The following is a 15033-nucleotide window of genomic DNA, read 5'->3' on the forward strand; positions in this document are numbered from 1 at the left end:
GCTACATGATCTGCTCTAGGTAGACTGAGGATACGTCATTCTGACTAAACCAAGCCTTTTCACTCCAAGTCCAGCGTACCTCCTGCCACACTTTACTGCCTTGCTCAGCTTCCTGGCAAACCTGCCTCAATGAGGAACTCCAGGATGACATACCCTATCCTAGAACTGACAGGTTTCTTCCTCCCCCCAGTCTGACCCCACCAGCAGCGGCTCATAGGACATAAGCTAGGATAAAATGGGTGAGTTTAAGCTGGACGCACTTGAGCTCCAGGTTCTCCTCCTCAATCATTTTCTTCCATCTGCTGCTTCCTAACTTTGCTGAGGGGAAAAACCTCTGGAATCTACCCGCTTTATCCAGGGGTGCACTAGAGCTAGCTCTTACTGGCTGTAGAGGGCCAACTGTTAAAATGTCAGCGTGTTTATAACTCAGAAACTGGTAAATGCTACAAGCTAGAACTTAATTGTTTTGTTGTTTGTAGATTTAAGAGAGTGATGGAGAAAATGTTAATCATACAGATTAAAATTTCAAGCGTCATCTGTACTTTTTCCTCCCAGAGATCTGGTAGTTAAACACCTACCAGCACACCCCTGGCATGATCTGACACGGCCCAGATGCTCTGTCACCAGCTAGCGTTCAGCAAATGTGAACTAGTGATGAACATGACCAGAGGATTAGTGAAATTAGTTCTTAAAAATTCCTCGTGCCAGCTCTGACGTTTCCTATGTAATGAGCTCACGACCAGCAGGTCTCTTCACAGAGGCAAAGCTGCTTTATCTAAAATGGATCTAATACTGGCACTACCTATTTCTAAGGGTAGTTGGGAAGAAAAAGCTAGGAAAGATGTCCTGTTGTCAGCTATTGTTTAGGTATTTGTGACTCTGGGCCTTTGTGGGGGCATGACCTCAAGGACGGCCTCATCTCCCAAGAGGGAAACATTCCAAAGAGAGGCCTAACAAGGAACGCTCAGTAACTGAAGACTGGCCTGACTAACCCAGAGGCTCCTCACCAAAGGTTAGCCATTAGGGGATAGCTGCAAAACAAGAGCATCAGAGAGACAGTGCATTCCCATAGGAAGAGTACTGGAGATGGTATCCAAGAACCTGGGTTCAAATTCTGGCTGCTAATCACCACCAGGATAGCCTGAAGCTTTTTGGTTCTCAACTTCCTCATTCTATAAATTGAGGGAGTTGAACTAGACCAGGAGTGAGGGACCATCAGCCCTGAGGCCATATGTTGCCCTCTAGGTCTTCAAGTGTGAGCCTTTGACTCTAAACATCATAGAATAAATCCCCTTGGATTCAGTCAAAAGGCTGCACCTAAGGACCTAGAAGGCCATAGGTTCCCCATTCCGATACTAGACCCTCTGACAGACTCATAATTGTCTAATTCTGTTTAGTCCAACAAGCATTTCTTAAGCAGCCACAAGATGTAATGCCCTAGACTGCTAGGTGTGGAGGACACAAATTTTCAAACAGCTTGCATTCTATTGGAAGATAGAATGTGTCAACAGAAAGGTATATACTCTGACTAATTTGAGGGGAGAGAGTGTACACCGTTAACCAAGAGGATTAGGAAGGGCTGCTGGTGGTGGTAGCCCTTAAGTAGAGCCTTGACCAGAGGAGAGGAGGGACACCCTGTGCAAGGATGGTGAAAGATGAATGCAAGGGGGCACATTTGGATGGAATGGAGAGTGCCTGGAAGGGAGTGGTGTGAAATTAGTCTGAAAAACGAAGCTGAATCCAAATTGTTCAGGGCTTTCAAATTTTAGGGGTTTGTACCTCAACCTAGAGGCCATAGGGAGCCACTGAATGAGACTTGTGCTTTAGTTTTTGGAAGTGTCCCCTGAGCATTGTGTCCAGAAGGACTGGGCTCAGGGGGCTAAAAGCAATCGATAAGAAAGCTATGATATTGGTCCAGGTGAAACTAGAGGAGGGTCCAATGGATTGGTGGGTTAGGGGACCAAGAGTGAAGAGAAGGGGACAGACCTGAAAGCATTATGGAGACTGAAGCAGCAATATATGTCAATTGATAATCTGTGGGAGAGGAGGGAGAGTCAAGTACTGAGGATATCTCTGAGGTTGTATACCTGAGTTACTAGAAGAATTGTGGGACCCTCAACAGAAACAGGAAAGGCTGTGTAAGGGGAAAGTTTGGAGGGGAGGGAATGAATGAATTCTGTTTTGCATGTGTTGAGTTTGAGAGGCCCATGACATATTCAGATGGAGATGTTCAGCAGGTACCATGGAAGGCTGGAAAGGAGGATGTACCCACACTGATGAAATCCTGGATCTTTTGATAAGATTTATCTCATCTCCCCAATTAGATCATATACTTAAAAAATGTACACTCTAAGCAGAGCCAAAAAAACAATACATGCAGTATTATGAGAATGGAAATGGAAAGAACACACAAAAAAATCCAAAGTGAGTATAACAAAATTATAAAACCCAAGCAGGACTGAAAGGAGAGCCCCGGCTCAAGTCTTCGCATATTTTCAAGCTTTGCCAGGGTGCTGATTTTGTCTTCTTTTTTCTTTCCTTTTTTGTCTTAAGAAAGTATTTGTTATATGGGATGGCTCTCTGGGAGGGGGAGGGGGAGGAAGGGGAGGTGCTGGAGAAAACTATGGCGAAGTAAAACACAGAAGTCTTTAATAAAAATTTATTTTTTTAAAAAACTATATGCCCTTTGAAGGCAAAGACCTTTCTTTTCTTTTCTCTCCATCTCCTATATTGTCTGAGCCAGCCACCAGCATATCAAATCTATTCAGTCAATATTTTAAAAATTAATTCCTTATTGAGTGGTGTGCACCAAAATCTCTTCTGCCATAGGATGGAGACAGGGAGAGTGAAGAAGGAAGTTCAGTGGGGGCAAAGGCAAAAAATGAAAAACTACAGGCCACAGTACCCCATGCCAACCCTAGCCAACCTCATCTCACAACATCACCAAGGACAGTGAGGCCCCAGTCCAGCAGTGTGGCACATCCACAGGGGCCTGACCTCCTGAACAGCCATATGGCCTGGAAAACAATCTTATCATGTAGGAAGACAGTCAGGTTCCCTAGCTCCTCTTCACCCCTGTAGGAGGTATTTAGGAAGCATGCATTATCTATGCCACTTTTATCATTCAATTCAATAGACCATGAGTAAGCTTCTTTCTACTATCTCCATAGTCCTGTAATCAGGGCTGAACGTACAGCAATGAAAAATGGCATGGTCCATGATCTCAAAGAGCTTAGAATGAAACAAAAAACATTTATTAAGCACTTACAATGTGCAAAGTCCTATGCTAAGTGCTGGAAATACACATGACATAATAATATAAATAACTGAATGTGGTCACAGCAGCATGTTTGCAAATTACTTGACACAACAATGCAACGAAGCAAAAGTGAAATCTCGATAAAGGAAATTGCCGGGGAGAAGAATTTACAATGCTCTATAAGAAGCATCCCAACTCACAATCAAGACTGGGATGATGTATTGGTTAATAAGGATGGAGCCTTGGCCAGGAAGTCTCTAAGATGACCTTCTACTGTCCTTCCTTCATGGTTTACCAAGAGATGACATGGCATAATAAGAGAGTGCCACATCTGGGATTAAAGGACCCGGGTGACCTTGGCCAAGACAGTCCACCTCTGTGGACCTCAGTGCTCTCATCTGTAAAATGAGGTCATACTTGATGAACTCCAATGCTCCTTTGAGCTCTTAACCAACTATATTCTGAGAAAATTTGAGATGGAGGCTCTAGACAAAGCGATCTAGGGAAACTCTAAGGAAGTAGAACCCTGGAAAGGTGATTTAGCCCATGAATTTAACCCACAGAGTACAGTGACAACAAAGATAAACCTCAAATCTCCTGGCTCCTTGGTCCATGCACTTCCACTATGTAGCGGCTACTCCTGCCAGTAATAATGATAAATAATAAACCACCAAGGTGAATTATCACATGCATAAAACTCAAGGATGTGGCTTGCAGATGCTCGCACCATGCTTATACCTGAAGAGTGAGGCGACCAATCTCTTCTTCTAGCTCCTGGACTTTGGCCTCTCGTTCAGCCACCATCTTCTGGAGCTGGGCTATAATACAGCTGTTCCTTTGGGCCTCTATGGTCAGCTGTTGGCCCAAGCTCTGCTGAGCCTCCTTGGCCTTTTCATCCTGGTGGCTGAGTTTACTTAAGATATCTTGCAGCTGCTTTAGCTGGCTCTGAGGGAATTAAAAAACAAATCATTGGAGCTCATCATTCCAAATTCCCTAGAATCACATTCTAAGAGCAAGAAAGGATCTCAGGGTGGGTCTCAGCCAATGAGTACCTGAAGCAGGAAGACATCCCTGACAAGCAGTCATTTCACATCTGCCTGAAGACTTATAGGATCAGGGAACACAAGACCTTTCAAGGAAGCCCCTTCTACTTTTGGACAGTTCTCATTGTGGGGAAACTTCTTTCACTCACTGAGCTAAAACAGGCTTTTCTAGATCTTCCCCATGTCACTGTTAGCCCCATCTTCTGGGGCCAAGCAGAATAAATCTAGATCCTTCTCCACATACTAGCCCTGGAAATGCCAAAAAAGAGTCACAATTCCTCCACCCCAACCCCAAATCTCATTTTTTCCAGGCTTCCTTTAAATAATCTTTGAGCTTTTCTAGGCTTTTGAGCATTTCTAGGCTTCTCATCATCATGGCTGCCTTCCTCTAGACACACTGCAGATTGTAATCGTCCTTCCTAAAATGTTGTACCCATACAATACGCCAGATGTGGCCTGAGCAGGGTGAAGGACAATGTGATTATCACCTCCCTAACTCTGGATGCAGGGCTTCTATTCATGCAACCCTAAGCCTGCAGGAGCTTTGGGGCCACCATGTTATACTGTTGACTTGTTTTGAACCTGCAGGCCACTAAAACCTCTTAGGTCTTTTTTCATATGAACCATTGTCAAGTCATATCTCTATCCCGTATTGAATTTTTGAATCCCACCACCAAATTTGGGGGACCTAACATTTATCTCAATCTTCAACTTCCTAATTTCAGTCTATATTACAGTCCAAATCTTTTTAGATTCTAATTCTGGCATCCAGCATATTAGCTGAACCTCCTACCTGTGTGTAATCTGCAAATTTGATAAATATGCCTTTTATGTCTCCATCTAAGTCATTGATAAAAATGTTAAATGGAACTTGGAGTTCTAGAGCCTCCAGAGACCTCCTTGACTTACACTCATGGAAAAATTCTTCATTGCACATGGAAGGGAGGCCATTAACCTTGGCCCCAATTTTTTCCTCAGTAGTCTTCCATTTCCTGTGTTCCCTCTCCACTAAGCCCCCTTCCTCTACAGAAGGGGGTTTGGTATTCTTTGGAGAACCCAGGACTTGGGGCCATAGCTGCCTGGGAATAAGTACACATGACTCTTACCACCAACTTCAGGAATCCCTTCCCACCCTCTGAATCATGAAAAACTTGGAAGAGACAGCCTATTTCACTCTCAGTTCCTACCCCTAACCCCAAAAAGCAGTCACCTTGCTCTTCACTGGCTAGAAGTCCACGAAGACATTAACTGATAATGGTTAAAGCTGGTCCCCCAAAAGGCATTTTGGGTGGCATTTAAGAGTCTTTTGAGTCTTTTAGACCCAAAGGAATAAAGTTCTAATGCTGGAGTTTTAAACACCCTGAAAGGAGTGGAGCAATCTCATACTTAGCCAAGGTGACCCATCTGATACTTAGGGGAGATTCCTGGAGAAGAGAAGGACATATCTACATACCAACAGTGAAGTTCCATCATGAGATTCCCTTTCATGATTTATGCTAAGCTAACTTCACTTCTCCCAGGGGCAGGGTAGAAGATTAAATCTCCCTGAGGGTCCTTCATGCAGCATTTATTACTTTTCTTTGTCCCATCATATGACTCTTATGCCTTCCCTCCTTTATCTGTGCCATCACTTAAGCTATTTCCTCTGCTTAGTATAACTTCCCCTCTTCCTTCTATTTATTCAAACTCTATCCAACTTGTCAGGCCAGCTCAAGGTTTCCATGATGATTCGCAATTATTCTAGCCCTCACTAAGCTCTCTCTCTCTAAAGTATCTATTTCTTAGGAAACATGAAGATTCCGAGATTCCAAATATTCCCCTATATATCTTCACTGTATATCTTCAAAGCTCTGAACTGGAAGGGATTCAGAGGCATCTAGTCCAAATCCTGCCCAAAGCAATAGTCTCCCAGACAAAATCTCTTACAAGAGTCTCCTTTGGCCCCCTGGCCAAATGAATGGTAGCAGCAGAGGCCTCCCTCCCAGGATCAAGGTCCTTTTGCCCTTGATACAATCTGAGAAGAGTATGAGTCTCTAAGGCAACCACATAGCTGCTGAAGGTTGTACCATTAAAGCATCTATGAGCTCATCATCATGTTTGCCTTTTTCAAGCAGGGTTGCAATTTGGCTCTTAAGTGTTTTAATTTCATTGGATAGCACTTTGTTCCGGGATCTTATGCCATCACATTTTCGTTTTAGTTCTTCATGATCTTTTTGGAGAGTATCTCTCTCACTCGTGAGTCTCTGAAATGAGATAAGACATAATTACAGAAAATAACTCATTCAGTAATTCAGCAAACATTTATTCAGCAACTACTTAGCTCTGGGAATATAAAGGGAGTTCTAACACAAGACCCTGTCCTCAAGGAGCTTATAGTCATAGGATTTAGAGCCAAATAAAGATTTTTCCGACCATATAGTCCAACCCTTTCATTTTGCTGCTGAGAAAACTGAGCCCCAGGGGAAATTCTGCTACTTCGCCATCTCTATCTACAGGTTATTTCAATCCTCTCCATGTCAATGCCCCTATAGGACTTTTAAGCAAATCCCTTCAGACTCATTTTGCTTCACTGGCCATTTGCTGTCTGGAGAGTAAAAGTATTGTGTGTATATCTAACTTTAGAGTTTAAGGGTTAAAGTTTGAAAAGCACTAAAAGATTTTTTGAGGAAACTAATTACAGAAATGCAAAACAGCACAACAATTTATTTCCTACTTCAGCAGCCCAAGGATACGTAATTTCGCTGCTATGGGGATACCCTCCACCAGTGCAGATCTCAGCCCTTCCTGCCCAATAATTAATGATTTTTCATGAGTTGATGAGACTGAAAAAAATTCACTCCTTGGTGTCCCCCAAATATCTGGTGATGAGCTCCTCTTCACTCAGCCCCAAGTCATAGAAAGAGGAATAGATTTGGATCCAGAAACTCAGAATGGAAAGACTCAGATACTAGCTCTGGTACTGCAGGCAACAAATTTCCTTTCTCTGAGACCTGGTTTTCTCATTTGTAAATATAGATGATATCTGTGCCAACTGCCTCACAGAGTGGTGAATAAGGTGATTTTAAAATCTTAAAGCGCCACAGAGGGTGGGGGCTATTATTCTGTTAGGCTATTCATCAGTTGGCCACATGGCAGACTCATGGGCCAATGTTTGAGGTCTTCCCAGCCTGAGGACTCTCCAAGCCTTGAGGCAGAGGCAGAGAATCAAGATCCCCTCCTCAGCCCTCAGAGGGCTTAGCCAGGAAGATTAGGAGGCAAAAGTGGAGCTGCCAGCAAGAACAACAAAACTGAGGAGCTCACTTCCAGCAGGAAATTTAGGGAAAGCTGGAAGAAGTTTACAGTGACCTGCAAGGAGAGTGAGACACTGGCATTTCTGCCACAGCCAAGTGTCTGTCCTCGGTACTCAGAGAATTCGTCCATCTCTCTCCTAGAACAAAAAACAGAGAAGGTTGAAAGAATGCCTCTCTGTTCTCCAGGTTATCAGGAGGAACGGTGTTACTTTAAAAAATGAGAAAGGAGTTGAGTTCCGATGTGAAAATGAAGAAGGAAAGGGATATGAAGAGGCAATGAGAGGAAAAGAGAAGGCCGACCACAGAGTAGAAAGGTAAGAAAACCACTAAACACTTAGATATCAGGCTATTCCAGAAGAAGAGAGAGCTGAGTGCTCTGAGGAGGAAGCAAACTACTTCTCCTTTGAGGGATGATTATGTGGATGCACAGGGGCGTTTGGGTGAGACACAATCCAGTAAGGGTCACAGGAAGAAGAGAGAGTTGGGGACTTCCTGCTAAGAGGTACTTGGGTATTTGTTGAACAGATCAAGTGCCTCCTATGTGCCAAGGACTGTGCTAGGTACTCACAAAAGTGAGGCAATCTTTGCTCCCAAGGACTTTGCATTCTGACAGAGGCATGCTTTCTTGCCTATGGGTGTATACTAGAGCACACTTGGCAGATTGGACGCCAACTCACCACTGGTGGTGAACTGCTCAGGCACGAATGACAGGACCAAGAGGATTTGAGAAAGCTATGGAGCCTTGTGCAACAAGCTGAAGATCTGAGGAGTAGCAAGTGGTGTTTTCAACAATGCTGCTGGCTCTGCATGACCTCAATTCACTTCACTTCACAAGGTCACTTAACCTCAATTGCCTTGCCTTCGCCTCTCCAAAAAAACCCCCAAAAAAACAATGCTGCTGACTAAAGACGAGGCTTCAGGACAGAAAGGCAGGTGTATGTGGTCAGGAACAGAATTTAGATTTCTGGATTACAGTTTAAAATATAGTCTGAACAAATCCAATCAAGGATTGGCAAGGGGGGAGAAGAAAACTGTTTCCACCAACTCCATATGATAAGGACTCGCTACAGTACAGGAAGAGCTTTAGAGACACCCAAAAATTCACAGGAGAAAATATACAAGTTAATCAACAAATATTTATTAAGCAATAACCATATACCATAAAGAAAACAGTCATAAAACCCATAGCCTCAGATGCCTATTACCAAATTGTAACATAAGGGTAACAAGCCTAGTGCTCCCAATTCAAGGAGAAAAAATGAACCTGGTCGGGTATCTCTGAGTCTTGGTGGGATGAGACCCATGACCGGATTATGGCTCTTGAAGGATATATCTTTATTCAACAGGTGAAAAAAAAAGATAGTTCAAAAGATATGGGGAAGGTGACATGAATGGGGGTGGACTAGAACCAGGTCTCACTCTCTTGAAAGCTAATCATTAAATTTTCAGCCTGTATATTTATGCTTTGGAAATCAGGAAATGCTCTAAAATCAGGACTTCATTTACTCTGTTGATTGTGCACTTGAGAAAGTGATGGGGAAAAGTCAATAATGCAGATTATACTTAAAAATTTGACTTACTGTTTCTTCAGAAAGTAATTAACAATTTCTTGATTGCCTTAATGATAAATTGATTATAATGATAATTTTATTATTGAAGACACAGAGAAACAATTGAGGAGAACTTCTGTTTTAGATCTGATTTTCACCCATTTAAGAATGATCTGGTCCCAGAGCAAGAAAGAGGGGAAACTTACATGGAAATAAAAATTTCATCTTTGAGTTTGGGATAAAGGAGAGGAAATATATAATTATATATATATGTATTATATAAAATATATATGCTGATAATATATACCCAAGATTTAGGGAAAGCAGTTTTCAAAGGAATTGAGAGAAAGGATAGATGGGATTCTGATAGATTCAAATTCTATATGGGAACTCAGCTCCAGAGAACTGAAACTCCAGAATTAAATTCTGAAGGCTCAAAAAACCTCCAAGTATGATGGGGAAAAAAGGGATAATTTTCTAAAGCTACCTCTATATGTAGATGGAAATGGAACTCATCATCAACTTGGATTTTTCAAAGATATCTACAGAAGATAAAAAACGGGGGAAGGTAGGGAAGAATGGACACAAAATTGAAGCATGGTTTTATAATAATAGCGTCAGGAGTGCTAAAGTTCAGAATGAGATGAGTATGGCAAAAAGAGCTAAGTGTGACAGAAAGGGTTGGATTTGTGGGGGTTTGTTTCATTTTTAAGCTTTATTGGGGAAGATAGGAGGACCAAGAAGTAGCAGACCACTTCATGGAGTAGATGGGATGGTGAGGATAGCATTGAAAGAGATGAGACAGAGCTTGTTCAGCTCTGACTAGATATGCTGTCTCATCTTCCCTGCTAGGAAAGGACAAAACAAAAATGGTTGACAGAGTTGACAACCAAGATAATTTCAAAGAGACAGTAAGATAGCACCTGGGTCCCCTTGATGAGTTCAGTTCATCAGGCCCTCTTAAGAAGGCTCACCTGGCAGGTGTGACTACTGAGTCGCAGCCAATGTCCATTGAAAGACTGAAGAGATAATGAACATGAGGGGAAATGTCCTGATTTTCAGAAAAATAAATGGAGTCTGGAAAGCACAGACTAAAGATTAGCTTGACTTTCATTCCTCACAAAATTATAGACATCATTATTAATATTTGCTGAACCCCCAGAATCTCCATGGAGAGCTGATTCATTACCCTCCTGACTTTCTGGATTTTGCTTCTGTGCCACAGTTGCTCTCTTACCCTGGAATCTCCCTCAGTGCCTAAGGCATCCACTCCCTGTAATATTCCTTCACCCTTGTGGCTTTCTCACCCTGGGTTCTCTCTCTGTCATGACAGCCCCCTTTTCTTCCTTTGGTGAGTTCCCCTTAGGGCTTCCATTTTGGGGAGAGACCCAGGCCTGTCAAACTTCATTCCCCTCCTGGCTCTAGTTCTTTCTGGGCTTCAGACACCATGCCCTGCCTTCTCCACCCCACTGCTCTTTAGCTTCCTTTTGTGTTCTGTTTACCCCCATTAGAATATAAGCCCCATGAGGGTAAGGACACTCTTTCTTTTTTTTATATTTATATCCCTAATGCTTAGCACAGTGCTAGGCATATAATTAAGTACTTAAATCCTTATTGATTGCCTGTCTGCTTCCTTGAGTGAAGTCCACATGAATTTAACCAACAGCATGTCAGCAAAGGAGTGTAGAACACATGGCTGAGTCATACAAATTTGTTTATGGAAATGGAGAGGTTTCTGATAGCAATCCAGAATCAGATCATTGCCACCAGGAATTACAGAAAGGTTATCCTTAAAGAGCCTAAACATCTTAATTGATTCAGATCATACAACTAAATGGTGGAAACCATGTAACACATCACAGCTGTTAAGACTTTCAGGTCACATGACCAACAAGATGGCAGACTAAGCATTTTCTGCAATCCTCATGACCTCTCAAATATCACCAAAATAGGAAATGTGAGCAACAGATAAAAGCAATTTTAGCTGACTCCATGGACACCAAGAACTCTAAAGAGGTAAGAATTTGATGAACTTAGAGATGAGAAATCCCTAACCCTTAAGTAATTTACTCAGCACCCCTTCCCTTACCACCTGCCACACTCTGCCAGGGCTGTGCAAGCTGACCTTTGGGTTTGTAGCTGAACTCAACTCTACCCTACCCCTCCTCCTTATGACAAAGAAAACCAAAAGGCAGAAACTTTCTCTGTGATGCAACAAAACTCAGCCAGAGAACTGAGGAACAGAAGGACCTGGAGCAAGATGTATATGGGTGGTTATGGCACTCCATTAATCCTGAGGGAAAGAACCCAACATCCCGCTGGTGTCAGCTGTCCCCTCAGACATCACGTGAGGCAGAGACTGAGGGCACTGAAACATGAATTGTCCAGTATGGGGGAAGGCAAGACAGCTTTGAGGTCCATCTATCACCATCCATAAGGAAGGAGTCAGAAAGTGAACAATAGGGAAATATAAGAAGAAGAAAAGGACTTGAAATTACCAGAGCTCTCAGGAGGAAGAAAATTCAATCAAAGGCCTTAAGCATAAGTAGATAAACTAACAGGAAAGATGTTAATAACAAAAGGAAATGTGGCCTCCAGATCAGCTATGAATAAATATTGCAAGACAAAGGAAAATGAAACAACATGTGATGAAGTGGAGGACTATGTGTATTCTCAAGAAAGCATGGAAACACAGCAGGATGTTTCTGAATAGCTTAAAAGAGAAATTAAGAATTGTGAAAGAAGAATTTATGATATATTCAGCAGAAAAAACTGGCAGAATAGAAAAACTTTATTCCATAGTGACAGATTTCATCACAGGAAAAAAAGAAAGAATAACTGATTGGCAATGTAAATATACAGAAGTGAAGGACAATCTTAAAAAGAGGAACATTTCACAGCAGGCTACAAAAATATGGAATCTACCAGATACACAGAAGAATATTGTCAGTTGGCTAGAATTATACACCAGAAGGTCATTATTTATTTTACAAAATAACAGATTATGAATTCATATATTGTAAGAGCAGGCCTCAAAATATTCTTAAGAATTCAACAAATAAACTGTCCTGGAAATGAAGGATTATTACAGATCAAATTGTTAACCACAATTACTTGGATGTAACACTGATCTGTAAAAAAAAAAAAATTCCAGAAAAATGTGGGTTGGGCTTTGGTTTGTGTGGCAGGGCGACTAACATAATTTTTTAAAATGTCACCTAATTGGTAGTTGACTTTATCTGGGAGCTCAGGACATCAGCCTGAAGCTCCCTGACTCTCTGACTTCTCTGTTCTTTCATTCTGGGGCAGTTCTTTCCTTTTGAGCTTCCTTCAGCTTCTGTGCCTTCTGGAAAACCTTCATGCAAAACTCCAATGGCAGTGTGCAGGCCAAGAGTAACAAGGGGGAATCATGTACTTGACCCCCAACCAAATCTGACATCTTTTCCCAAACATGTCAAAACTGGTCTGAAGTTCTTGCATAACTTTCTCTGGTTATACGTCAATGGTCATATTGTTATCAGTGTTCAGGAGTTTCAGTTGTGTCCAACTCTTCATGACCCCATTTGGGGATTTTTTGGCAAAGATACTGGAGGAGTTTGCCATTTCCTTCTCTGGCTCATTTTACAGATGAGGAAACAGGCTAACAGGGTTAAGTGACTTGCCCAGGGTCATAAAGCTAGTAAGTGTCTGAGGACAGATTAGAATTCAGGTCTTCCTGACTCCAAGCATCCACTGCGCCACCTAGCTAGCTTCCCCAGTGGTCATAAACACGTTTCAACCGTGAGTCATATTCTGATGGTGATGCTTATAACAGGTGATGCTGTTATAAGCAGCAACCTGGAAGGTGTTTGGTATCTTTTCTAGGTTTGTTACGACCTGGTTTAGCAAAGGCTCTCTCTTTATCTTCACTTTCTCCTTCTAGTTGGTCAACACTACTGACCTGGTCAATTCCTGGAACATTTTGACAATCTTTCAGTAACATGGAAGAAAGCAAATCATCCACTGGGCTGGACTCCACTGCTTTCTCATTTGTATATGCTCAGGTAGCTTGTAAGAAGTTGTTCTCCAGCATATGTAAGCTACCACTTGAGCTCAGCTCTTCAGTATCATGACCACCTGGTCCCTTCCACTGTTCACCCAAAGCCAGGTGAACCATAAGACATCCATTAAAAATAAAGGGCTAAAATGGCTGCTGCGAGGACACACCAAGAGGTTCACATGGATATGGACATTTTAGCCCATGTGAAAGAAGGCAGTTTTTAATAGACGCTGTCATACTGATACTCATAGTCTTTAAACCCTGTAGAATACAAATTGTTTGAAGTATGGAGTCCTAGCAGATGAAAGGGCTTTGATGAAGGTAGTATGTATGGTGGAAAGAACCCTGCCCCTTAACCCCTCTGATGATGACTAACCATGTGATCTTGGACAAATTTCTTAATCTCTCAGTTTCCTCATCTATAAAACAAAGGGGTTGGGTTTGATGGTCTCTGAGGTCCCTTCCAGCTTACAGCTCTCTAATTCTACAATACTATTCTAAATTAAAACCATTATTAGAACAGGATGGCATACACAGTATCCCCATTATTGGGAGTTCTACTCAAGTTGTCCCACCCAGCCTTTCAATGAGTCTATAGAAGATTAGTACCCATCCCAAAACTGTAAAATTCAGTTAGAAAAAAGTCGTTTATTTCCATCTGTACAATAACGAACAGAACCTTTAACCATAAAACAATCAGAGCAGGAGAGCAATTTGTCCCAAGACTACCCCTATGTGAATCTTTTTCAATTAAGATGAGATGAGATATTGCTGCCACCACTATTAATAATGACATTCCTAATGATGGGAACTGTCCAAAAGTGAAATGAGCTGGCTCAGGGTGAGCTAGGGGACCTCTAAGGTCCTTTCTAGCTCTTAAGCGCTGAGATTCTTTGAGTTACTGTTTGATCTTATTGTATTTGGGAAAGTGGTAGAAGACCCTGAGGAGAGACTACTGCAGATTTGGGACTGGCTGGAGGCTTCTAGCCATGGAACACAGCTGCCCTCCTTACACAAAGTAGGCACTTAATGTTGGTTGAATTGTCTATCCCATCTGCTCCTTCCTCTCCACTCCCGTAGCTCTCATACTCATTCAGGCCCCAACTACCTCATGCCTGGACTTCAACAGCTTTCTAAATGCTCTCTCCACCCAATCCACTCCTATACAAGACATCAAGCCATCTTTCCTAAAACATTAATTTTATGTTGAGCTATGACTCAAAAATATCTAAAGGCCTCCTCCCTCTTCTGCTGTTGCCTACATAATTCAGAATCTGGCACAGGACATAGGCTTCAGAGTTGGAAGGCAATCTAATCCAATCCCCTTGTTGTTCAGTTGTTTTTCAGTCCTGTCCAACTTCTGTGACTCCATTTGGGATTTTCTTGGCAGAGATACTGGAGCAGTTTGCCATTTCCTTCTCTAGCTCATATGACAGATGAGGAAATCAAGGTAAACTGCATGAAGTGACTTACCCAGGGTAATACAGGGACACACAGACACTAGTAGTGTCTGAGGCCAGATCTAAACTCAGGCAGGAGTTTTCCTGACTCCAAGCTCAGCAATTTATACACTTTCCCATCTCTTTATACAATTCAACCCCCTTATTTGAGGACTGAGTCCTGAGACTTGGACCTGAGAGGATTATGGACTATAGAAATCTCTGATCAGAAGGTGGCTTGAAGTCACACCTGAGAGTTTTTGAAAAAGGAACACACAACCTATGAAGCAGGCAGAAGGAAGATTGAGGAAGGAGCTAGCTTCATATGAGTGATGCAGCAGCAGCAGCAGCAAAACAGTATCTCTGCTCTACTTAAGACTTAATAAGCCAAACTGAAAAAAAAAAATTAGTCG

General features: G+C 42.2%; 1 protein-coding gene across 5 annotated transcripts in view; it reads right to left on the reverse strand.

Moving 5' to 3' along the window:
- The window catches only part of CCDC13 (coiled-coil domain containing 13), a 107841-nt gene that overhangs the window by 47930 nt on the left and 44878 nt on the right, over positions 1–15033 (reverse strand). For all 5 annotated transcript variants that reach the window (XM_072652184.1, XM_072652212.1, XM_072652193.1 and 2 more), the window contains 2 exons: positions 6369–6545; positions 3998–4204 (listed from right to left, as the gene is read on the reverse strand). In XM_072652184.1, the coding sequence (XP_072508285.1) occupies positions 3998–4204; positions 6369–6545 (384 nt within the window). The remainder of the gene's footprint in view (positions 1–3997; positions 4205–6368; positions 6546–15033) is intronic.

This window comes from Notamacropus eugenii, chromosome 1 (genome assembly GCF_028372415.1).
Source record: "Notamacropus eugenii isolate mMacEug1 chromosome 1, mMacEug1.pri_v2, whole genome shotgun sequence".
Lineage (NCBI taxonomy): Eukaryota > Metazoa > Chordata > Mammalia > Diprotodontia > Macropodidae > Notamacropus > Notamacropus eugenii.